This window comes from Suricata suricatta, chromosome 11, assembly GCF_006229205.1.
Source record: "Suricata suricatta isolate VVHF042 chromosome 11, meerkat_22Aug2017_6uvM2_HiC, whole genome shotgun sequence".
Lineage (NCBI taxonomy): Eukaryota > Metazoa > Chordata > Mammalia > Carnivora > Herpestidae > Suricata > Suricata suricatta.
The window spans coordinates 9,130,622-9,154,574 of NC_043710.1; the positions used below are offsets into that span (position 1 = coordinate 9,130,622).

At 62.3% G+C, this 23,953-nt stretch overlaps 1 protein-coding gene across 4 annotated transcripts in view; it reads right to left on the reverse strand.

The window, feature by feature from the left end:
- The window catches only part of MYRF (myelin regulatory factor), a 32,527-nt gene that overhangs the window by 2,580 nt on the left and 5,994 nt on the right, over window positions 1-23,953 (reverse strand). Inside the window, exons 2-26 of one of the 4 annotated variants that reach the window (XM_029914969.1) lie at window positions 17,275-17,362; window positions 16,840-17,103; window positions 14,500-14,561; window positions 13,291-13,573; window positions 11,834-12,084; window positions 11,619-11,742; window positions 9,771-9,966; window positions 8,547-8,623; window positions 8,294-8,404; window positions 7,798-7,888; window positions 7,233-7,433; window positions 6,799-6,910; window positions 6,138-6,247; window positions 5,320-5,480; window positions 5,175-5,247; window positions 4,833-4,921; window positions 4,447-4,515; window positions 3,934-4,014; window positions 3,677-3,762; window positions 3,364-3,555; window positions 2,870-3,121; window positions 1,676-1,763; window positions 1,363-1,437; window positions 917-1,022; window positions 102-176 (exon numbers count right to left, since the gene is read on the reverse strand). In XM_029914969.1, the coding sequence (XP_029770829.1) occupies window positions 102-176; window positions 917-1,022; window positions 1,363-1,437; window positions 1,676-1,763; window positions 2,870-3,121; window positions 3,364-3,555; window positions 3,677-3,762; window positions 3,934-4,014; window positions 4,447-4,515; window positions 4,833-4,921; window positions 5,175-5,247; window positions 5,320-5,480; window positions 6,138-6,247; window positions 6,799-6,910; window positions 7,233-7,433; window positions 7,798-7,888; window positions 8,294-8,404; window positions 8,547-8,623; window positions 9,771-9,966; window positions 11,619-11,742; window positions 11,834-12,084; window positions 13,291-13,573; window positions 14,500-14,561; window positions 16,840-17,103; window positions 17,275-17,362 (3,317 nt within the window). Of the gene's footprint in view, window positions 1-101; window positions 177-916; window positions 1,023-1,362; window positions 1,438-1,675; window positions 1,764-2,869; window positions 3,122-3,363; window positions 3,556-3,676; window positions 3,766-3,933; window positions 4,015-4,446; window positions 4,516-4,832; window positions 4,922-5,174; window positions 5,248-5,319; window positions 5,481-6,137; window positions 6,248-6,798; window positions 6,911-7,232; window positions 7,434-7,797; window positions 7,889-8,293; window positions 8,405-8,546; window positions 8,624-9,770; window positions 9,967-11,618; window positions 11,743-11,833; window positions 12,085-13,290; window positions 13,574-14,499; window positions 14,562-16,839; window positions 17,104-17,274; window positions 17,363-23,953 lie in introns of all 4 variants that reach the window. The other 3 variants (XM_029914970.1, XM_029914968.1, XM_029914971.1) reach the window with 3 other exon arrangements.

Sequence of the window (23,953 nt, forward strand, 5' to 3'; positions counted from 1 at the left end):
CATACGCTCCGTGGACCCCCGCATCCCTTCCCCAAGCCCCACACTGAGAGACACCTGGACCTCTGGTGGAGGGGGGGGACAGGTGGGGTGCCTGTGCTCACCAGCTGTGCCACCCGGAAGTGGTAGGTGAATTCTCGGAAAGACAGGATGGTTACTGGCCACTGGTGGGACGTGCCCTGGAGAGAGGGAAGAGAGGAGGGTGGAAACAGCCCCTTGCCCCTGTCCCCACCAGCAGCCTCACCACTGCCCCTGTCCCCCCTGCAGCCCTGGGCTCCAGGGCAGGTCTGGTGAAGGGTAAAATCAGGACTGAGAAGAGAAGGGAGGGAGCACGTTCCGCCTCGGGCAGCCGCCCTTTATGCAAACTCTGTGCCAGGTACCCAGATACCCACAGCCGCCGGCCCCTGGTCCCTGCCTCCCCTGCCCCATTACACTCCAGGCACAAAGCATGTTGTTGGCCCCAGCCTCCCAGTAAGGTGATGCTGCTTGTCGATGAGGAAGCTGAGGTTTGGCCTAAAATCGCAGGGCAGGGGTGGCAGAGCCGGGAGTGACACACAGGTCTGGCCTCTCCCTTGCAGGGGAGCGTGAGGCCCGGCTTCAGACCGCTTGCCCGTCTCTACCTGAGGCTTTGGCTTGGCCTCCAGGTCTCTGGATCCTGGCCTGGCTCTGCCCCCTCTACTTCCGGGCGTTCTCCCCTCTGCCTGCACCTGCTTTGGGGCTCTCACCCTCTCTACCCCAGTTATTTCCCACGCATCTTTTCTCCTCAGCTAGAGGGTGCGTTCTGCCCAGGCAAGGCCTAAAGCGTCCCTTGTGGAGAGGCCTCCACTCTGACCCCCGGTGCCTTCTCTTCACCTGGTTGGGGGCGCAGTGGTGCCAGGGGAGAGGGAGCTCTGGGGCCCGGCTCCCAGCCGCCCCCTACCTGGGTGTCCCGGTGGGTGTGCAGGCTCTGTGTTAAGCCGCCCTCCTCACACGGCTGCTCCTCTGACATCAGGCTGCACAGCACCACAGACACGGGAGACGAAGAGCTGGGGGAAGGCCCAGTTAGCAGGGAGGTGGGGCTCCTGGGGGTCCCCTCCCCTCCACCCGCCCACCCCCGCCCCGCTGAAACAAGTCACGAATCCTCACATGGCCCGAAAATGATGCCCACAGGTCAAGGCCCTAGATGGCTGCTAACCATCCCACACAGTCCTCACACCCCGGTGCCCCTACGGTGCCGTTTACAGCTGAGAGGCTGAAGCCCAGAGGGCCAGGGTCACACGGCCAGTCAGGCACAGAGCGAGCAGTAGAGTTAGCCTCCCTCCTCAGACCCCTTCCCCGGGTTGCCAAGGCCCATGCGTCCCTCCGGTCCCCCACGCCAGCACTCACTTCATCTGCAGGGTCAGGCTGAGGTGCAGCGGGGTGCCGCTGCTGACGGGGATGTGGTAGGTGACGTTTCCAGGCCTGAGAGGGCAAACATGGCTCCTTAAGTCCAGGGCTACCCTGCCTGGCCTCCTCACCTCCGCCCACCCACCCCTCCCGCCCCCGTCTGTCCTCGGAGCTCAAGGAAAGGGACTGAGCCACCTGGGCGGGGGGCGGGGGCAGGGAAGGGGGATGGCATCTGGGCACCTGTGCTGCCCAGGCTCCCCGGCACCTGAGGGAGTCTGTCCTTGGGGGAGAGGAAGGAGGGCTCCAGCCCCACCTGCAGGCATCCTCTGGAGCGCAGTACTGGGACGTGATGGGCATTGAGTTCTCCAGCACCTGGATGGAGGTCAGGGAGGGCACTGGGTCTGTGAGGAGAGAGGCCGTTGGGGCAGGGAGGAGGGTGACCAGGGTGAGAGAAGCAGCCAAGCCTTTCCTTGCCAGACCTGCCGTTCAGCCACACACACCTTAGTATAAATAAGTTTCAGGTCATTCTTTCCAGACCCCCACAATGGCCAGGGTCACACCCCCCTCCTTCCCAGCAGCACTACAAATAGCCACTTCCGGGGAGCCTGAGGTCGGGGCTTTCTTCCCCCAGAGCCAACTGTGAAACACCCACCAGCACCGCACTCATGGCCCGCTGTGAAGGAGCACACGCCATGGACACGGACGGGCCGGCTGGGTGGGGATGGGGTGGAATTGTGCCCTGGAGGGTGGGTGAGGTCACTGCCTGACCATCCCACCCGGGAAGGGGAGGCTGGGGCCACTGAACATTCGCTGCACCGGTACACCTTCAGCTCTGTGAGGCCCAACCAGGCACCCGGGGACCCCAGCACACCCGTGGGCCCACAGACACCACACACAGACAAGACGGAAGGTACTCCTCACATTTCTCTTCTGGGAAAATCCCCACAGTCCTTCAGAGACTCCGCTCCAATGTTGCCTCCTCCAGGGAGGCCTTCCAGATCACCTCCCCACCTCAGCCTGGATTAAGTGCCCTCCACAGCCACCAAGCTGCCCACACGTCTCCTCAGAGCCCCGTCCCGATTCTACGCTGTGTTTTCATGTCTCTGAGCGACTGGGGCCGGAGCATGCACCCCCAGTACCCTGTGCAGAGCAGCAGTCCAGGAAGTGGCTGCCTGGTGTGCGGCTACCCTGTAGACTTTCCCCATCACTTTGAACTTCCATCTCCACAAGTCACAGTTTCTGAGCATTTTTTTTTTCCTCTAAGCCGCAAAACCCATCAAGTGAAAGCTGATGAGGAGGCCCAATACCTGGAGCAGAGGCACCTGGCTGAAGCCTTTCCAGGCCCCCCTGGCCTCCTCTGCAGCCCCCGGGCTGGCACTAGTGCCCAGCAAGTGTCTGTGGACTGGCAATCCTGCGCGAGGCGTTCAGGTGACTGGGCTAAAATGGGCCCTGGCCAATGAGCCTTGCTGGCAGAGCTGAGAAGGTGGGGGGCAGGGAGGGCAAGTACCTGGCTGGCCCTGGGCCTCAGTGGGCGGAGCAGGGCTCAGGCCCACCTGGGGAACCCCTCGGCGGGCCCGGCCATGGAGACCAAGGCTGGGGCTGTTCTTGGCTTTGCCCTGCCCTCCAGGGAAGGGGACTTCAGGGCTGGCCAGAGGCTCTGAGCTCTTTGGGTGCTTGGAGTGGCCAATACCATTGGCCGACAGGCCCCAGGACTTGGCTCTGATGTTGGTGACCGGCAGCAGGGCCATCTGGCTGGGGCCTGTGGACAGAACCAGGGACAGGCTGAGACCAAGGAACTGGCTGGCTGTCGCCCGTCCAGCTTTCTCTAGGACTTCACCAGACTGTGGGTGGCCCCCATCTGGCTCTTTGTCCCCTCAGGGAGATGCACTGATCTTTCTCCAGAGCCTCACTCTGGGCTCCGGGACACCCTCCCTCCAATGAGTCTTTGGGGTCTTTGGACTCCCAGAAAACCCCCTCAACCCGAACCCAAGACAGCCATACCTGAGCGGTTGGTGGAGGGGCTGGGACTGGGGCTGAGGCCATGGCCAGGGTTAAAGCTGGAGCCAAGACCAGGGGCAGCGGTAGGGCTGGGGGTGGAGGAGGAGCAGCAGACGACTGGACAAGGGCGGCTGGAGCACAGGTCCAAAGTCGGGATGACTGAACCTGGGGCTGAGCTGCTCAGGCCGGTGGTAACTGAGGAAGCCAGAGGCTGGCTGAGCAAGCAGCAGGCAGCCGGGTCCCGCTCCCCGGCCGCCCCAGCACGTGGCCACCTCTCCCCGCTCCCAACCCTCCAGACCCCCCTGCAGGCACGCACCCAGCAGCAAAGAGGGCTGTGTGCCCGGCAGCCCGGTGGTCACAGGGGACTGGCGGAGCTGAGTGGTCCCGAAGCTCTGGCTGGACCTGCTGGGGGAAGGGTGGACTGAGCTCAGGGGAGAGCTGAACAGGCAGGCCTGGGGGCCCCAGAGGAGCAGGAGGGACAGGAGGAGGTGGACAGGGATGGTGGAAAGGAGGCAGGGAGAATGGTGGTGGGAGTCAGAGGCAGGAGGGCAGGGGCTTGGTTGAGACACGTACCATGGGCACATGGCCTCACTCCCCCCAGGGTGCTGGGGCCGGAGCAGGGCCAGAAGACAGGAAGTGGACACGGCAAAAGAGCTAAGGGGCAGCAGAGAGGAAAAGGAGGGGGGACAGGTGCAGGGGAGGAGAGAGAAAAGACACAGTCAGAGAGAGCCCAGGAGCTGAGGTGACGGTGGGCAAACAGAGCCCAAGATCCCACTGTGGCCCTCTTCCCCACTGCCCCCCCATCTAACCTGGGCCCCAGACGCCCTCTGACTCTCAGAGGCCTGGCTACCTAAAGGAGCACTGCATGGGCCCGAAAGAAACACGGGCTTCGGTAAGGATCGGGAGGTGTCTGGCCCTCCTCCAGAAGACTGTCCCGGTCACTTGCAAGTCCCCAGCAAGCTGAGAGCCTGAGATGCCATCCCCTTCGGGGGAGACAGCCTCCACGGCTTCTCGGACCCCGGGCTGTCCGCCAAAGTCTCCCCTGTCCTGGCAGCGTGGCCGGCAGCCAGGCCCCCAGGGACATACCCATCGGTTTCTACGAGGTCCTCCTCGGTGCGCAGGCTCAGCACGTACAGTGTGGACATGGACACCACGCTGGGAGCCACAGAAAAGGGCCACTGTTAGTAGCTGGAGCTACTGTCCCCATCCCTCTCTCTAGGGCAGGGTCTGTGTTCCTTGGCTCTGGGGCTGGGGGCTGGGCTTGCTAGCGATCAGTGCCTGCAAATGGGTCTCCCCAGCCCCCGGGGCACAAGACAGAATGAGGCAGCCCACTTCCTTCCCCAAGACAACCCTCAGTCTCTTTGTTGAGGTCTCTTCTCCGGGTCACATCTTCCTCTTCCCTCAGGCCTGGGGCCCATGGACAGCTCAACTCCCCCCAGCCAGCCACCCCTGGAGCCTGGGGGACTAGTCACCTGAAGGCCATGACCACCACCAGGGCAATGATGGTCCCCTGTAGGAAGCGCTGGCTGATGCAGGCCTGGTCTGGGACCACAGATGACGACTGAGGACCGAGAGTAAAAGGGGAAGAAGCAGAAAAGGCCCAGACTGAGGGAGCCCATGGTCTCACTCAGTGTGGGCTCTGCTGGAGATGGGGGTGCTAAGGTCTGCTTGTTCCTATGGGGGGGAGGGGCAGAAGGAGAGGAGGGAGAGAGGGGGCTAGAGGGCTAGAGAGCTGGGAAGGGAGAGGAGCCCCTGCACATCTAGAGCCTGGAGGAGGAGGGCTCCGCGTGCCTCCCACCAGCGCCCGTCCTCACCTTGCTGGCCACCTTGGGGGGCCTCTTCTTGTGAGGGACACTGCCCGCCCGGCTGAACTGGCTCCCCGCATGGCTGCAGCAAGAAGGCCAGGGTCAGAGGTGCCTCTGGGAAAGCGGTCCTGCCCCCGGCCGGCCCCGCCCCCACCTGAAGGCGCCGGAGCTGCCAGTGGACTTGAGGCTGTCCAGCCGCCGCAGTTTGGCCAGCTTGTGGCTCCAGCGCTCCAGCTCGTCAATGCGCGTCTCCAGGTTGTCTGTGAGCTTGCACAACTCCTTCACGGCGCCCACGTTCTCCATGAAGATGCGCTCCTGCCATGGGCGGTGGGCACAGTCAGCCCCTGGGAGCCCTGGGCTACAGGGAGCAGGACTCACAGCTGCCTGGAAGCCCTCAAAGCACCCCCGACTCCTTGTGCCCGCCTGCAAACAGCACCCCCACCGCTGCACCTGTGCGTGGCCCTCCAGCCAGCCCTTCCCACCCCCATCTAAGCCCTGTCTCTCAGATGCTCCCACCCTCTGATGAGCGTGGTATCTCAGGCTTCAGCTCCTTCTTGCTGAGCCAAGGCCAGAACATAGTACCACATGCTCCTTGGCACCCAGCCTCATGCCAGGTGGTTACAAACATCATCCTCACATCCGGCCACGTGTTCAAGCCTCGCAATAACCCCCTGGGAAGGTCTTGGCAGTGGACTATCGTTAGCCTCCTTTCAAAGGGGAGGAAAATGACCCCCAGTGAGTTTCCTCTTGCTTGACCACACAGCCACAGTGTTGCCAAGTCCCCCAGCTGGCCCTTGAACCTACCCCCTTCTGGGGGGGAGGGGCAGACAGGGGCTCTGGAGGCAGCAGGAAGGAAGACTGGGCTGCTTCCCCCGCCTCACGTCAGTGCTCCCAGTCTCTAAGCGGAAGATAACGCCCTCCTGCTGGCCCACCCACTGCTATTGGGCTCCCTCAGTGCCCCCAACTGCAGACCTTGTTCACCACCAAGAAGTTCTCTATTGTTTTCCCATTGGCAAAGACCACATCTCCAGTGTCCTTCACGGCCTCAGGCAGGATCTCCTTCACCTCCTGGGCAATGACACCTGGAGAGTGGGGGTGGAGTGGGGTAGAGAAGGCCCGCAACACCAATTATAATGTGAGGAGGGGCCCAGGTCTGAAGAGGGTGAACTTCCGAGGGCCAGGGATTTGGGATCCAGGGAGCACTGGAGCAGGGGGCTGCCATGGACAAGTGTCCCAAAGTTTGCAGTCCCATGGCTCAGGTTGTGGGGTTCCCTGGCCTGGGGGAAGGGTGATTCCTGGGCATAAGGATCCCAGGGAAAGTGGGCATGGATAGAGGCAGGATTCGCCTAAGGGGCAGAGGATGCCGGGAGGACGATTCTCAGACGTCCAGTGTCAAGGGGGTGAGCTACTCGGCGCCAGGGGAAGCGCGATTTTCCCAGGGGAGGGGCTGAGGGGCGGGACTTCTAGAAGGCAGGATTCCCTGGATAGGAGTTCCAGGAGTCCAGGAGAGGGGCTTCTGGGAGTGGGATTTCCAGCGGGCTGGGACAGAGTTGCCAGAGGACAGGAACAGGGGGCGGGGTTACTGAGGGCCGAGGTTGACGGTTCCGAGACCCCAGCTCCAGTCGGTCCCTACCCGTCTCTGGGGCCGTGGCCTCGATGCCTGCGGTGGCCGCAAACTCGGGCTTGTATCTGTACTGCACCAGACGCATGCGTGAGATCCTCTTCAGCTGCTCCGTGGTGTCCACCTGCTCGGGAAGCAGGGCAGAGACTGAACCCCTCCCCACCTGAGCCCTTCCAAAGCAGGCCCCGGAGCTCAAGACAGCGAGAGCCCAGGGTCTGCAGTGTGGAGGGGAGACCTGCACCAGGGTCGAGCTCGAGAAATCTAGAGTCCGGCGGGCCCCATCGCCTTCCTCGGCAGCCCGCCTTTCCACCTGGCCCCGCCCCTCCGCGAGCCCCGCCCACAACCAACCCGCCCCTCGTAGCCCGGCCCTGCCACTGGCCCTCCCGCTGGCAACTCGGCCCGCCCCGCCCCACAGCCCCGCCCCTCGGCCACAGCCCAGTCCCCACCTCCTGCACGTGCTCCTTGGCCCGCAGGTCCGAGGGGTGCATGAGCGAGCCCATGACCTTGACATTTCCGTGCACGACCAACGCCTCGTCGGGTCGGTCCGTGTTGATGCCCACACGCCCATGGTGGAAGACAGTGTCGGGCACCTGCGCCCGCTGCCACAGCACGTCGCTGTCACTCTCAAACTGGCCTGGGTTGGACGCCTAGCACAAGTGGGGGTTGGATCAGTCCTAGGGGATGGGGCACCTGCAGTGCCCTGGGAAAAGGGGCAACCCTGTATCCACCCCTCCAGCTCCAGGCAGGGATCCTCACCCCACCAGGCCCAATTTAAACTGTCCCTCCCACCGCGGCACTTTTCAGTGGCTTGTGGGATCTCAGAAGGCTACCCAGGTCTTGTCCACACTTGTGGCTCAGAGGGTGGGAACTTGCCCAAAGCCACACAGCTTGTGCCTAGTGGGATCAGCACTCTAGCTCCTGACCCCCCGGGACCCCAGTATTCATCCTGGGTGCTGTTTCTCCCAGCTCTGGGGAGGACTCTCAAACCCCTTGGCTGGAGATGGCCCTCACCCTTACGATGATGCGCTCTGAGATCTGGGCGGCCAGCGTGTAGTTCTGGTTCTGTGCGTGGGCCTGGAGCGCCACCACCAGCATGAAGTACCTGGGGCGCACAGGGGTTTAGAGTCACCCAGGGCCCTGCCCCACCTACCCCTGCCCCCCCAGCCACCCTTTCCAAGTCTGATGTTCAGTGCCGAAGCTCCTAGCGCCCCTAGCACTCCGAGAGGGGCGGGACATTAACGGCTCATCCTACAGCAGAGGCACCTGAGTCTCCACTAGGGGGCAGACATCCCCCAGGACCCACAGCTAGGAAACCTCTGAGCTGTTCTTTATCCAAAAGCCAGGCTTCTGGTCGCATCCTTACATTAGTTAGCCTTAGATATGAGTCTTCAGTCTCTCATCTGTAAAATGGGTCAGTCTGTGGGACACTGATACACGGGGTGGTGTCTTCCTGCCCCTCCTCCTCGGAAATGCAGGGCCTACCAAGGCAGAGGTCTGGCCCACTCACCTCTGGTCTGGGTTAGGTTTGCCCTTCTTGCGCATGTTGTTGGCGGTGGTCTCGCTGAAGTGCAAGCGCCCCACAGTCACCTTCGTGACCTGCTCAGGGGGCAGATTGACCCTGCAGAGGCGGAGCGGGGTACTCAGTGGACAGCGAGGGGGGCCTGTCAGGAATGCTCAGGAGGTAGAGACTGTGGGTGCCTGCCTGGGCCCCTCAGCTCCCAACCTCCCAGGTGCCCCCCACCACGGGGCCAGACACTCACGTGACAGGGTTAAAGGGCCGCTTGCTTCGGTCAGACTGTGACTGCTCAATGTTGATGGACTGGTTTAGAGCTTCCAACTGGGGGAGACAGCAGGGCCCCGGGCACATCAGGGCAAGGGTCCCACCTGGTTCTGCATCTCTTCACCCACTCAGCCCAGGCTGGGCCCAGCTAGAGCTCCCCAGGAAGATGAGGCCCGGCCCTCCCCTCAGTGAGGGCACAGAGAGTGACATCACCGTCCCACCTCTGCACACACCCACCCACACACGCATTCCAAACACTCACAGCCCCCACGTCCACACCCGCACACGCCCCCACCTCCACACACATATCCCCGGCAGGCCTCCATCAACACCCACACGCACACCCAAACCTGCTCACTCCCCAGACCCTCTCTCACATCCACGCCCAGTCCCCTCAACCCCTCTGTGAGCACACAGCCAAGGCCCAGCCCCCAGCACTGAAAGAAACACATCCAGCCATGCCCCCACGATGCGCAAGGGCTCCAAATCAACCTCTCCTGTGGTGGTGCTGGAGGTGTCCTAGGGGAGGGGCCTCAGGGCGAATGTCCCTAGGGACCAAGGACCACAGCAGAGTGAATAGGGGTGGTGGGGGGTCAAGGAACGGTCTGCTGGGGGGGAGGGATGGGTTGGGCAATCTCAAGGTGTCCCGGAGAAACGGAGCCGCTTCAGGAAGAAGCAGGTGCTGTGAGCAGGCACAGATGATCTGGGGCACAGCAAACGGCAGGGCAAGAATGAAAGGCTGGATCCCAAAGGCCTTTGCAGGCTAAGCTCAGGAGTCCCGGCTCTCTGCTGGGAGGGCACCAGGTGTCTCAGGGGGGAGTATGAGCTAAGCGCCAGAATGGAAGGTGCTGTGGACATTCAGAGAAGGGGGGGCACATGGCCTGGTCCCGGGAGAGGCAGAGGGGAGAAAAGAGAGGAGGGACCAAGGTGGGCAGTGCCCTAGGGGAACGGCCAGGCCTGGTGCATGAGCCTAGAGCCAGGGGCAAGTTCGCAGGGAATTCATTTGGAGGCTGGGGAGCTAAGGCACAAAGGACTCCGGAGAAGGGGCTCTGCTGGGGGTGCAGACTTGGGGTCCCAGGGTAGAGAAGGAATCAGGGCGCAGATACACGCACTTTGCCTTGGGGTCTCTTAGTCTCCCCAGGCATTCCTGGCTGGCCTCCGCTCCACCGCCCCCCCCCCCTCCCGGCTAAGTCCCCAAACCTGCCTTCACTCCGTGCAGTTTCAGGTAGAAGCAGTCGAGGGGCTTGAGGCCTTCGGGCGTCTTGACGTACTTGGGCTCCCCCAGCACCCCGATGTACACCGTCACCTGGAAGTGGTTCTTCTTCTGACACACAAAGGCGTCGTCGCCCACCGAGAAGTTGAAACCCTTGTCAGCGTCCACGCGGTAAGTGAGCATCGGCCTGGGGGCAGATGGGGGTCCTCACCGGAGGCCCCCCAGTCCTGGGCCCAGAACGTCCCTCCTATCCGCCTGCATTCCAAAGCAACTTTCCAACTAGTAGCCGCCCCCACCCCCACCCCAATCCCCAAGCCGCTCAGGCGGCTGCCCCCACTTCTCAGAAATGGAAACTGAGTCCCCAGAAGGATGTGAGCTCAGGTCTGCCTCCACCAATACTCTTTCCTCTACATGGCTGCGCCCAGCCCTCCCTGGTGATGGGGGGAGGCAGGGCGAGACCCTGAGGCCCACCAGACAGGCATGAACTCCTGAGGAGGGGGCCTCATGGCTCCTCATCACCTTGGGCTCCTTCCCAGAATGCCGCCTGAAGCCCCCTCCCTCACGGGAGATGGGGTGAGAGGGCACGCGTCTGCGGAGCCTCACTGGTCTGACAGCTCGTTGCCATGGAAACGGTGGAACCAGGCGCCGGCTCGGCACTGGCCCGGCCCCTGCCCACTGGTTTGCTCAAGCCCCCAAAGTCCTTATTCTGACTCCTCCATCTGCCTAGGTGGGGAGAGGGGCACTCTGGGTGGCCTGGACCCAGCCTCAGTTTACCCATCCATTGCTGGGAAAAGTATTCCAAGCAAAGATCCTTCGGGGGACCTCTAGGTGGCAGGAAAGGGAGCAACTGTTGGCCCGTCCTTACCCAGGTCCCCAGGCACAAGCAGTGCCTGCCCCCCCAATCCTCCCTTCCCCTCCTCCAGTGCCCGGGCCTGCCTGGAGGAGGATGGGAGAAGAGAAAGCTTCCAAACTTGGGGGAAGAGTCTGGCTAACCTACAGGAAGGCCTGGGGCCCCACCCACCTGGTGCCCCAAGGGAGTACCCAGGAAGTACCTGGGCCATTATGGGGCCCTCGACTGCCAGTTTCCTGGCCATATGCCTGGGGTGGCAGGGCTGGCCCAGAAAGCATGGTGGTAAGAGTGGGGTGCCCTCACCAGGCCATAAGGGCAGATTCCCTAAAGACTCCTCCCCTAACCCTGGCTGGGCCTTAAGAGATACTTCAGTCCCTACAGCAGCTGGACCCCACCAGCCCTGAGGGCTTCTGGGTACCAATCCCACATGGCCTGGGGTACCGACTCCGGGAGCCTGGGCTCAGCCACCCTGCCCACGCCTGGCAGTGTCTGCAGGGAGCTGGTGAAAGACACTCTCACCCCCACAGGACTTGGACAAGAGTGATGGGGTGGTGGGGGCCCAGAGCTCCTGGCCTGGCCCCAGGAAGCTGAATCCACATGGGTGGGTGCTGAGGGAGAGCTAGGAAGGGCCGCAGCCAGTTCTCCCCCACCCCTGCCAGGGAGGGGGCCGCTGGAAGGGCCGGCCAGCACAGCTTCCTGCTACCTTCCTGGAATGCAGGAGGAGCGGAGGAGGTGGAGGAGAGGAGGGGCCAGAGAACACCCTTCCGCCCACTTCTCCCTGACTTGGCTCCCACCAGCGGCCCCTCCCTGCGGACACCCCGAGTTCCCGTCCTGGCTCTGCCCCGAGCCCGCAGCTCTTCCGTGAACCCGGTCCCTCTTGTACCCAGTGTGTTCGCAGGCCCTGCTCTAGGTCCGAGGAGCTGGGGCTGGGGGGGGGGGTCCCCGGATACGGTGACCAGGAAGGGTGGGGAACGGCACAGGCCACTCACAGCTCCTTGTAGTTGGCGTCGTACAGTGTCGCCCACTTGTTCTGCTGGTGCGGCTGCCACTTGATGGACTGGTAGTTGGGATCCAGATAGGAGCCGCTAAGGCTGTCATTGTCCTGCAGGAGACCTGGAGGGAGGGAGCACCCACATGGGCCCTGTGCCCCACTCCCGACGTCAAGGGTGGGCTCCCCGCGAGGTCCAGCAGGCCAGGCACGTACCTGGGGAGGGGGCGCCTGGTGGGTGCCAAGGTGGTGTCTGGACCCGGGCGATGCTGAGGGGCAAGGAGCCGGGGCCGGGTGACAGTGGGCCCTGGGGAGGCCAGGGTGGGGATGGGGCTCGAGCCGGGTGTGGGGGCAGGGTGGTGGCGGTTCCCGGCTCCTGTTTGATCATTCCATTCAGCATCTGGGCGTTGAGGGTGTTGGGAGGCGATTCGGAGTGCTTCCTCTTCTTGGAGGGGTGTGTGGGGAGCCTGGGGGTGACAAGGGTGCAGGCCATGGGGGGCTGGCTCTTCCTGAGCCCCCTCCCACTGGGCAGCAGCCCTCTTCCCCTCTCTACCCTGTTTCTGCAGGATTTGCCTAATCCAGAGGACACCTCTTCCAGGAAGGCCCCCTCCTGAGTGCTCCCCCATCATTCTGCTACGGGTTCATCTCTGTCATTCTCTGTTTCTGTCACTCCTCCCTTCTGAGATTACAGAATTCAGGAGGGCAGAAGCCATACCTGACTTGTCTGTGTGTCCCTATCATGCCGGGCAATACGCCTGGCACACAGCGTGCTCAGAATCGTTTGTGGAATGATCAAGTTTGTCCCTCCCCTGTGGTGTCATTATCAGTGCCACTCTTTATAGTGGGGGCTCCACGGAGAGCAGCCTCCATGGTTAGAAACAAGCTACAGAGGGGCGCCTGAGTGGCTCAGTCGGTTAAGCGTCCGGCTTCGGTTCAGGTCATGATCTCACGGTTCATGGATTCGAGCCCCGAGTCGGGCTCTGTGCTGACAGATCAGAGCCTGGAGCCTGCTTTGGATTCCGTGTCTCCTTCTCTCTCTGCCCCTCCCCTGCTTGTGCTCTGTCTCTGTCTCTCAAAAATAAATAAATGTAAAAAAAAAATTTTTTTTTAATTAAAAAAAAGGAAGAAAGAAACAAACACAGAGGGCTTGACCCTGAAGGCTGGGAAGGAGAGTTTCTTGCGGAATCGTGCCCTGAATGACACCTTTCATGACATCTCGATGTGTCACACGGATAGATAAAACGAAAATACTGCTGGTTGGAGTCAAACGGGGTGCTTGGGTCGATGGCTCACACTCCCCCAGGAGCCCCAGGACTCCATGATCAGGCTGGAAAGTCCCTGGTGTCTGGGTAAGGATATAGCCTGAGGTTCAAGTCCCAGCTCTGCCCCCTCCCAGGTTCATGACCTGGCCACGCATTTCCTCCCCTGGGAGTCCCAGTTTACCTATCTGGGGAGTGGGGGCGGTGGCCACACTCACCAAAAAAGGTAGTCGTAAGCACTTGGCCGTGGCTATAAATCCCCAGCTGACTTCTGGGCACATACGGGTGCTGACCTTCACTTCCCGGGGTCAGAGCCTTCCGCCCTCCTGGCCCGTCCCTGTCCCCACCTCCATCTCTGTCCTGCCTTCTGCTGCCCTGAACCCCAAGCCCTGAGCCCACCTGCCCGAGTCTTACTCAGCTCCGTGCTGCTGCAGCAGCTGATGCAGCATCTGGGACTGCTGTGTGTGGTGGAGGTCGGGGGGCACCAGCCCCTGCCCCATGGCAGCGTAGGGGGGCATCGGGGGCTCGGGCTTCATGTACAGGTCCCGCTGCAGGACGGGGTAGTGGGGTGGGGGGGGTGGGGGGGGTGGAGGGCCTGGCAGGTGGGCTGGAGGTGGTGGTGGTGCGTGCTCCAGGCGGGAGGGCACTCCCACGTGGCACAGGGTCTCAGGGGTAATGGTGCGCAGCAGATGGGGGTCTGCAGGAGAGAGGGTGGGGGGTGGGCATCAGAGACCTACCTACCTCACTCGGGTTCCTGGGCACCAGCTCTCCCCCAGGACAGGGTCTCCTGATTCCCACCTTCTCCTGGGCCAAGCCCTGGGGCCGCCCTCCCGCCAACCCCACGTGGGAGGAGGGCTGGGCAGCCCAGAGGCTGGCCACTAGAGGCCTGGGCAGGGAGACAAGACCCTGACCAGGGGGCGGGCAGCTTCTCCCTCCCACCCCGCCACCACTGTCCTAATGGGGTCTTGCCCCCAGGCAGGGCTGCCCAGGTCCTCCCCCAGCCCCTCTCAGGCCTGATCCTCCTCCGAGGCCTCCGGGAGAGAAGTCTCTTGGGACCCCCAGCATAGTCCTGCGGCAGCCCTCCTCCATCAGGAAGCCCCTCTAGCCGGCTCCCAGGGGCCAGCCCCCCAGCTCCCTTTGTTCCCCAGGAGGCATTCCAGAAATGTTTCTGGTAAGATAAACAGAACTCTTGACCCCTCTCTGGGCCGTGGGGAGAAGGCTGCCCGCGCTCCTCCTGTTCTTGGCCACCTGGGGGCCGCTGCACCCTGGCACCCCACCCCCCCACTGGGAGGTGGGCCTTGCAGGCCGTTGACGCCTGTGCTCAGGCTGGACCCACAGCCTTCCCCAGCCGTCCACTTACCGCCGAAGGGCGCGTCCATGATGGCGCGGGCAGGCAGGCGGTGGCATCACCGGCAGGGACACTTGCTCAGAGGCAGGGCCAGGCTCCCCACCCGCCCGTGGGGAAACAATAGCCAGCGCCGGGGAGTATTTGACCAGCGATAATCTGGGCCTTGCTGGGCGGCCGCTGGCCCCCTCCCTCCCTCGCTCCCTCCCTCCCCGATAAGGCCGCCCCAACCACTTGCCCAAACCCTAGAGGGGGAGGGCGGTGCCCGCTGGACTCACCATTCACCTGCTGCGGGGAGTAGGCCTCGGAGCCCGAGTCTGGGGGAGAGTCCGGCAGGGTGCTGCAGGAGCAGGAGGAAGGGGGCTGCTGGGCCGACAGGCTTCTGTGGGGCAGGGTCCCAGAGACCCCGGAAGCTGGGGCGCACTGAGGTCTCCTGGCTCCCGGCCTCAGGGCTATTTCTCTGGACCAGCCACCTTGCCTGGCTCCAGGCAGGGCCTGGGGCTGAACTCTAGGTGGTGGGCCTCGGGCTCCTCCCACCCGGTGTCCCTTCAGACCTACTGGGCCCTTGGAGGCCAGGAACCAATGTCCCTGGTGATGTCCCAGGGATTCGAGGCCTCCTCCCAGATCCCGAGGCCAGGCCTGCCCCTTCCTTCCCACACCCGCTGATGCCCCACTTTCCAGAAACTCTAAGGGGCTCCAGGGGGGGGCTAGGCCTGGAGAGATTCGGCGGGGGTCACCATGGGCAGGTGTGGGCTGGGCAGGGAGCCAGCTCCACCAGGCTCGGGTTTATTTTTCTCTTACAGGTTCTGTTTTATCAGTGGCTCAGGCAAAAGGAACAAACTCAGGCCCGAGAGATCAACACGTCCTGCGTGAACCCTGCATTTGCCCGCCGAGGGGCGGCCGAGGCCAAGCAGGGACCCGGCTCTTTGGCCATCCTGGTCCCCACGTCTGGAAAGATGGCCCACCACCGGGCCTGCAGCTGCCTTGAGGTGGCCAGCCCTCACGGCCACAGCCCTGGGCGGATTCCAGAGTCTGCAGGCTTCCCTGGGTGTCCCAACCCCTCAGGCCAGGCAAGGATGACAGAAAAGGCTGTAGGGACTGAATTCTCGGTAGCCCTCAAGGCCCCAGGGCTGACTGGGGTCTCTGCCCTGCGACCCCTATCTCTTGCCTGCTCCCTGTACTCCCCTGCCCGTGGCCCGTGGTCTCTCTAGTGTGTAAAGGTCTCTCACACACTCTGGTCGCTGCAGCGAAACACCCCAAGTCCACAGGACCTTGTATTCTTTCCTCATAACTCCTCGTGGTGCTTATGAGCCCTCGATTTGGTGATTTAATGATTAACAACTCTCTGCAACCAGGCCGCAGGACCTACTGGAGGAGGGATGTGTTTTGTCTTGTCTGGCACCTAGAACAAGGCCCGGCAGGGGCAGGGAGAGGCCCTGGGCCCTCCCTGGAGCAGTCGGGGCCACATGGTCTCTGTGTGGCTCTGGGCAAGCCTTTCCTCTTCGGGACAAATGGCCCCGGGGTGGCACTCACATCCAGCTGAGGGGCAGCGGGACTTCACAGCAGGCCAGCTGATTTGGGGGTCCCCCCAGGAGCTGGTTCCTGGAGACGGTTGATGAGCTCTCACAAACAGAACCGCGGGACACGGCGGCGGGCACCCAGCGGGTGCTTATTCCGCGTTAGTTCCCTTTCCCAGTTTGCCCTTCAGGGTCTGGGCGTCCGGACGGCCTCGTGGCGGAAGTCTGCCCTGCTGGGGCCAAAGCTTGCCCCTAACACCCCAGCTCGCCTCCACTGCCCTCCCTGGGCTCCGGTCCCCCAGCGTGTCGTCTGTGATTCCTCCCCGGACCTCCACAGTCCTGGAGGGGACGCAGTTTGACCTTGCTCTACAGCCGAGACACTGAGAGCTCGACTGAGGCTGTGGGTCATCCAGCCAGAGGCTCGAAACGGTGGAGCTGGAGGAAGAGTCAGGCTGTGTGAATGGCCCCAGCACTTTTTCTACCTAAAGACAGGGTCCCCTGATCCTGCCCCAGGCTGGGGAACCCAGAATTTTCTTCGAGCCCCTCTGCAGAACCCAGGAGACCCAGGTCCCTGCCTATCCTCGCGAGCATGCACGCAGCCAGGCCCAGGCTGAGCCCTTGGGTCAGGCCGCTGGTGTGGACTCCTCAGAGGGAGGAGAGAGAGGGCCTGGGACGCTGGCTCGGGCCAGGGGTGGGGGTGGGGGAACCGCAGGTATCGTGTCTGTGCGGTGGGCCAACTTCCTGTGGCCACAGCTAAGTGCACCAGTGGATGGGCCTGGTGCAGTGAGGGGCCCTTATGTGCCCTGTGTGCGTACCCGCGTGTGCTTGCGTGTATCAGTGCCTCCAGGCTCACCCCCTCCCTCCCCTCTTGAGGAGCTATCAGAGAATTTTCTAGCCCTCCTCACTCCCCTGCTCAGGGTCCTCTGTGGCTGCCCACTGCCTCAGAACAAAGCCGTGAGTCCCCCCCTCAGCAACCTCACCCACCCACCCACCCACCTGGCAGCCCCGTAGCCACAGCCAGGCCTGGGCCAGCACCTCCCAGGCCTGCAGCCACCGCCCGCTATCCCACGCTTAGGCATGCGCACCTGCCCCCTCACTCACCCTGGGGCATAGGGAGCCTTGGGCTCTGCCTTGATGGGGGGCCCAGAGCCCCCCAGAAAGGGCTTGGGAGCGGTGCCCATGGCATTGTTGTTGTTGCAGTTGAGCGGGGCGCTGTAGCTCGGGGCGGGGAGGGGGCCATGGCGCCCCGGGGAGGGTCCGCCCCCAGAGGGGCTCAGGTGGTGGCCCCCGCTGGCTCCAGGGACGGCGGGCTGCCCGTGGGGGTAGGAGGCCGTGCTGGCTGGAGCAGAGATGTCCGGGAAACAGCTGTGGAGAAGAGAAAAGGCTCAGCACCAGCCAGGCCCCCCAGGCCCTCCCCGGCGCCCCCCCCATAGGGCAGCGTGGGTGGAGCTGAGGCTTCAGACCCCTTCTAGGGTCCTCCTGGTGAGAGGCCAGTGGGGGTGGGGGTGGGGCCAAGGCTGTCTCAGGGCCACTCACAGGTCGGAGGCATCCTCCTTGCTGATGTACTCCTCCAGGATGCTGGTGTCGATGTTGGAGGGCTCCAGGGCACCGTTGATGTCGTGGCCTGCAGGGGACAGGCAGATGTGAGCCAAGGGCGGGGTGCAGCTGGGGTCTGCCCTGGACCCTCCACAACGCAGAGTACTAACCACTATATAATCACAGTGTGCCATGGAGCCTCCAAAACATACTCCCCAGGCTCCTCCCCATCTGTGTATCTGAGTTGGGGGAGTCCTTCCATGTCCATCGCCTGACGCCCCTCCAGGAGGCGTCACATTAGTGAAGCCTCCCCTCACCCACCAGGCTGCGTGGCGACTCCAAGGAGGGGAGGGACCCAGAGCGCAGATCTGGGACACGCAAGCCACTTCCAGTGACACGAGCAAGTCCCTCCTCTTGCCTGTAAGATGGGGTAATGGTCCTAAGGTCTCAGGGGGTGCTGTGAGGAGTAAGCAAGTTCTTTTCCTGAACTGAGTGCCCACTGGATGCCCACCGCCCTTGATGACTGGACCCAGGCTCGATGATTCTGTCCTGCCCTGCCTCCCTCCAGATGGCCCAGCTGGTGGGCACCGCTGGGCTGGACCACACATCCTGGGGGGGCGGGGAGCAGTCCATGGGGCCAAGGGAGCCTCCTGCATCCAGGCCCCCACTGCAGATGGAGAGGGAGCGGGGACTGGGATCAGAAGCGCCCAGCCCAGCCTCCTGTAGAGCTCATCACCCCGTTGCAGGGGTGGGGGTGCCCTGCCCCTACCCTGCCATTCCAGAGGAGGAAACAGGCCTGGAGAGGTAGGGCTTGCCTGGACTCACAGCAGGAAATGATGGCGGCCAGAGCTCTGCTCCTCCACCAGCCTCCCTCCTGGGCCCTCCCTGCTGGCCCCAGCCCCACAGAGGGGAGGGCCTCACAGAAAAGGCACTCAGAGCTCTTGAGCGTAAGCAAGGGAGGCGAGGGGGAGGCGCTGGCCTTTCCCCTCCCAGGGTCACCTTGCTGGGGGGAGCAAGAGGGCGGGGTGATAAGGGGGCTGACGTAGGAGATGCGTCAACCCCGATAATGGAGGATGGCCCCACCCACACGGCTGACCTGGGTTGGCCAGCCCCACTGAGGCAGGAGGTGCCCCTCCCACAGGCCCCTGGAGCCATGAGCCTGGGGTCTGCATCTCTGGCCCTATTCCGGGTGAGAGCCCTGGGAACAGGTCAGGCAGACCCATGAACAATTCTGGGCTTTCCTACGTCCAGCTGCGTGACCTTGAGCAGGTCACATACCCTCTCTGAGCCTCAGTCTCCTTGTTAGTAAAATGGGGCTGTGGACAGCTAACATTTTACAGGGTCAAATATGAAACAACTTAAGGTATGTAAGGCGCCTGGCATATAATGGGTGCTCGGCAAACCAAGCGGCTGTCCTCACTTCCCAGTCCCCGGAGCTCTGGGGTCCCCAGGAGCCCCTGGCCCAGGCCCCTCCCTGGCCCCAGCCGGTATTTCAAGAATGCTGAGCCCCGCTTAGGTGATTAATGAGTGGCTAAGCCCTCCTAGGAGTCACGCGCTGCCTCGGACAGGCCCTCCTGCTGGCCCCCACCCCGGGCTCACCCAGCTGGGAACCAAGGACACCCACCAAGCTGCCAATGGCTGTCTAGGGCCCTGTGCGGCCAGCGCACGGGAAGCTTCTCAACCTGGGATTGACCAATCTGCACATCAAGGTTCTAGAATGCCCGTCCACGCGCCAGCCCCCACCCCATCCTTCCCTGTTAATCGAAGATCCCGTGTATTGAGCGCCTGCTGTATGCCAGGCACCTGCGAGGCCGAGGACATTACTAATCACAGGAGTTTAATCTGCAGCCTCTCCGAGTGCAGCGTTCCCCCGAACCCTCCCATCCTGGACCAGTGCAGGTGGCAACCGGACAACGACAATGACAGTGGCTCATGTGGGCTGACCGCCTACTGGGTCCCTGCACTGATGGGTTTATCGACTAATTGCCCCCCCTCGGACCTGGCGTTCCTGGCATCATCTCTTTTGTCAGAGAGGTCACGTGTCTTGCCCGAGGCAACGGAGCAGGGAGGATTCGAACCCAGGCACAGGGGCCTGACTCCAAGGGGGACGGCGTGGTTGGTGGTCACTGAGAATTCCTGGCCATCCTGGGCTGCCTCGACCTGACGAGCTGGGGCGTTCCTTAAAGGGTGGGGAGGGAGGAGGCACCGAAGCGTGACCCCGGCCCTGGCTGCGGAAGTCGCAGGATTTTGAGACTGAACTTGGAATCTACAGTGAATGATGGGGTGATGGTGTCATGGAGTTGCTATTTATAATAGGCCAGGCCCCCTCCTCCCCCTCCTCTGCCCAGGAGAACTCCTAATCACCCCTAATCCTCCTGCCCACCTCCCTTGGGATAGGGGGGCCTCAGGCAGAGGCATCCTGGGAGACCCTAACGAGAACCAGATGTGGTTGAGGGGAGGGGAGACCCTCCCGTGCCAGGGGCCGGGAGGACCGGGAGGACAGAGGAGGGAGGAGGGAGCCACTGGGGCAGGGTGGGGGTGGGCCGCTGGGTGGGGGAGAAGCTTGAGATTGGGGGAGGTTGGCGGGCCTCCTGAGGAACACTGAGCCCACATCTTCTCCTTCTCTGGGACCCCGAAGGCATCCCTGGTGTTCTCCCCACATGGCTCCAGCCACCAGGCGGACACCCCCAGACTGCCCCCAGGAACCACACTGGAAATTTCTAATCAAACATTTGGGAGTCAAACATTTGGGAGGACAGGCTGGGGGGTGGGGGCTTGCCAGAGCCCAGAGACTCCTGAGGCGCCCCCTCCAGGAACCCAGGAGGAAGACATCAGAATATCTTTGGGGGTCCCCCCTCCCCCACTGCTCCTGAAAGGGCCCGGAGCACCCTTGAGCCAACAACAGACCCCACCAGGCAGGAAGCTAAGCGAGTCCCCCTCTGCTGATCCTCAGGTCCTCCTTGGGGGTGGGGAGGCTGCCCAGGACCCCACAACCAGAAAGCGGCACCATCGGGTCACAAACCAGCATCTCAGCCCTCCCCCTCCTCAAACCCTTCCACAACTTCCCACTGCTCTGGATAGAGCCCTCCTTGGGGTTCAAGGTAGCTCCCTACCCCCCTACCCCCACCTCACCGCCTACAGCCTTGTCTCCTAACCCTGCAGCCCTCCGGGAAGCAGCCTCCCCCTCTCTCCGGCCTGGGGCATTTGCACGGACTGCTGGCTGGAGGATGCCCATTCCTACGCACTCTTGTAAGTTCCTCCAAGAGGTCGCCTCTGATTCCCTTTAAGTGGCGGCCTCCTTTCTCCTGGGCTCCTTACTCTGCTTCCTAGTGCAGACCTCACAGGCGGCCGGGGGTCTGTGCTCACTTGCAGAGTGCCCACACTTTACACAGCTCACGTTCAAGTCCCATGACAACACTACAGGAGGGATGGTTTTCTTACTCTACGCCTTCCAGGTGAGGAAGCAGGCTCAGAAAGGACGAGTGCCTTGCCCTTGGCCTCCAGGGGTGGGACCTGGGACATGAGCCCGGCCCTGCCTTGCCTCTCTGGGATATAAGCATCTAAGCATACAGTAGGCATGCAATAAATGTTCATGGAATGAGTGAGCTGAGTGGCAAGTGAGACACTAGAACCAGGCCTGCCTGGGGACCTGCTGGGGACCTCCACGCGGCCGGCCGTGCTATGCTCAGGGTCCGGGGCTAGACGGGGGACCCCTCCAGGCACCGCCCCTGTCCTGCTGAGCTATGCGCCCCAGCTGCTCCTCATTAATTAGGCCCTTTATTACCTGCTTTTAACAGGAGCCAGACACTGCTCTGTCCCAGGATGCTGGGAATAGGGACTAAGGGGAGAAAGCCCCCTCCCCTCTTCTCTCCTCCTTCACTTTAAGGCCACCCAGCTGGGCAGAAGCAGCGAGGGGACACGGGCCAGGTGCAGGATGAGGGTGCGGGGAGCCCAGGTGGTCCTCCACCCTGGACCCCTCCCTTCCCCCCTCCTCTCGCTCATGACCACCCCCCCACCAGCTGTGGCCACTGGCTGAGTCTCGGCCATTGTCCCAGGGAACGGGGGAGGGTGGGGACCCGGCACAGTGGGAGGCTTGTGCCCTGCCCACACCTCCCCCCCACCCGTCAATGGGGCACTTGTCAATTCATGTCCCAAACATGGCGGAAATCCCGTCGGCCACGTGGCTGTGGGCAGGGGAGGCCAGGGCCTAAGGATGCTGGCCAGGCCTCTCCGATCAGAACCTGGGGCTGACAGGGCCCAAGGCCCAGGCCTGTCCCCACCCCCCATGCTGCCCTGAGGGTCCACCCCTCTGAATCTGAGGCGGACACCAGGGGCCAGGATGGCAAGGGTCAGGGGACTGTGCACTCTAGCACCCCATGATGCCCTGAGGGACTTTGAAGGTCAAGGAGGCCCAGCTGCTAATGTGGGCCTCCCTTCATTGCCTTGGACCCTTGGCAAGTGTCTGACCCGCCCAAGTCTCAGCTCCCTTCTGTATCAAGTGAAGCAGGGACCCCGTGCACCATGGAACGGTATGAGTCTTTGATGAGATAGCAGGAAAGCTCTCTGGCGCTGGTTCCATCTCTCTCGGGGCTCCCCCTCCTCTCCTCTCCTCCCCCGCGCTGTACCCCTCTCCCCCATACCCCCCACCTAACTGCGTATCTGCTCCAGAGAGCCTCTGAAAGGGCCTCCGACTTTCTCCCGAGCCCCTCTGAACCATGAGCAGTACCATGCTATTCACCTGGCACATACTTAGCAAAGTCCAGCCTCCAGACCTTGGCTCCAGGCCCCCACCTCCACTGCGGTGGGTTAGCCTTCTGTGACTGCCCGCCGGCCCTGGCAGTCCTCCTCAACCACAGAGGAGGTCAATATCCCAATACTGACTAAGCTACTCAATGTGCTCCAAACTAGTTCACTCTGGGACAGGGCACAGTAGACCCTCACCTCCTTTGGTTTGAACTTTCTATCTTTACGAATATGATCAGCGATTCATATCGTAACTGCTAGCTTCTCCTGCTTCAGACTTCAACTTATGACCAGAGCCTTCTCACTCAAAATGTCTTCAGGTCAGATGCTTGATTTTGCAAGTTACCCTTAGCATCTCTGCATCAAGCCCCCAGTTAGCTTGGGGCTGAGTGACACGGACATGGCTCTGAAGTCATCGCCATCAGGTCCATAAATCGGAGCCACAGCCACCTTTATTCCCTCTCAGTTTCTTGCCAAAAAATGCAGAAGAACCCCATTTCATCCAGGGGACCCAGAATCTTCAGCTACCCCCAGGCTAGAGCTACGTTCTACCTGAGTCCCCACAGCTACCGCCGGTCCTCAGGTCGCACAAGGCTTGACTCAGGGTCCCCATGATGCTCCCACGACAGATACAACAAAACTGGGCACAGAAGCTGCAAGCTGTTCTGTGTACAGGAACCCACACTGGTCCCCAGGGATCTTCAGTGTGCCCTGGGTGCCCCCAGCCCTGAGTCTCCTACCCGATGGCCCCATCCCTCTCCCACGGGGACTGGGACAGACAGGCTGGGGAGGGCCATTCCCACAGAAGCAGAGGGTGCAGTTTGGGGTGAGGGCCGGTTACCCCCGTCCATCTGTATTCACACGCCAGCGTGCTCTCCCCACAGGTGTGTGCACAAGGTCACGTTCCCAGGCATGCACCCACTGTCACACCCACGATCACATACACACACCCTTCTTGTGCTGACACACGCGTGTGCATGCTGGCACGGGCCACGTATGCTCATTCATTCATCCATTTCAACAATTAACGACCGTATACCATGTGTCAGGCACAGTGCTTGGCTCTGGACTGTGGCAATGAACAAAACAAAGCCTCCTGCCCCCAAGGAGCTGACATTCTGGAGGGAGAGTCGGACGACCAGCGGGGTAGAAATCCACAGTATTCAGAAGGTGACAAATGCTATGGAGAACAATAAAGTGGAGACGCAGAGTTGGTATGACAGGAGGACAGGCAGGGGTTGCAATTTTAAATAGGACAGTCAGGGAGGGCCTCGCCGAAGAGAGCTAAAAAGGTGCTGAGCCATGTGGCCATCTAGGAAGAGCATTCCAGGTGGTGGGGAGCCAGTGCAAAGGCCCTGAGGCATGGGCATGCCTGTGCGTGTTCACATAGTAGCACACCTCCCAGACTTGAACACTGGTACACACAAGTGCTCGCTGACCCAATAGCAGGCCCAGGCCAACCCCACTTCTGATCAGGTCTAGCCGGAGCAAGGTCCAAAAGAGACAGCTCAGTGTCACAGACCCCTAGCTGCCACCTCCACCTCCACCCCAGGCCACAGACTGCACCAAGGAGAACCACAGAAGGGGAAGAGACTCTCAGGGACTGAGATGGCAAAGCGGACAGTGAGAGAAGGCGCCAAGGGAGCAAGGGTCCCCAAACTCCGCGAAGGGACAGAGGCCGTGGTTGTACATTATGAGGGCTGGCAGGACCGAGGTCCGATAGAGGTAGAAAGCAGCCCTTTCCCACTGGTGCGGCCTGGAGACAGGTGGACAGGACCCCAGGCCAGGGGAGACTCAGGACCCGACTACCCCCACCCCAGCCGGGGTTGTACTCTTCCCTCCCCGCCCCCTCCAGGCCTTGGCCATGGTGGTCTCACAGCTTTTGTCGCACAGTCTTGGCCGCCTGAGTGAGGACTCTGAGGACCAGAGAGGAAGT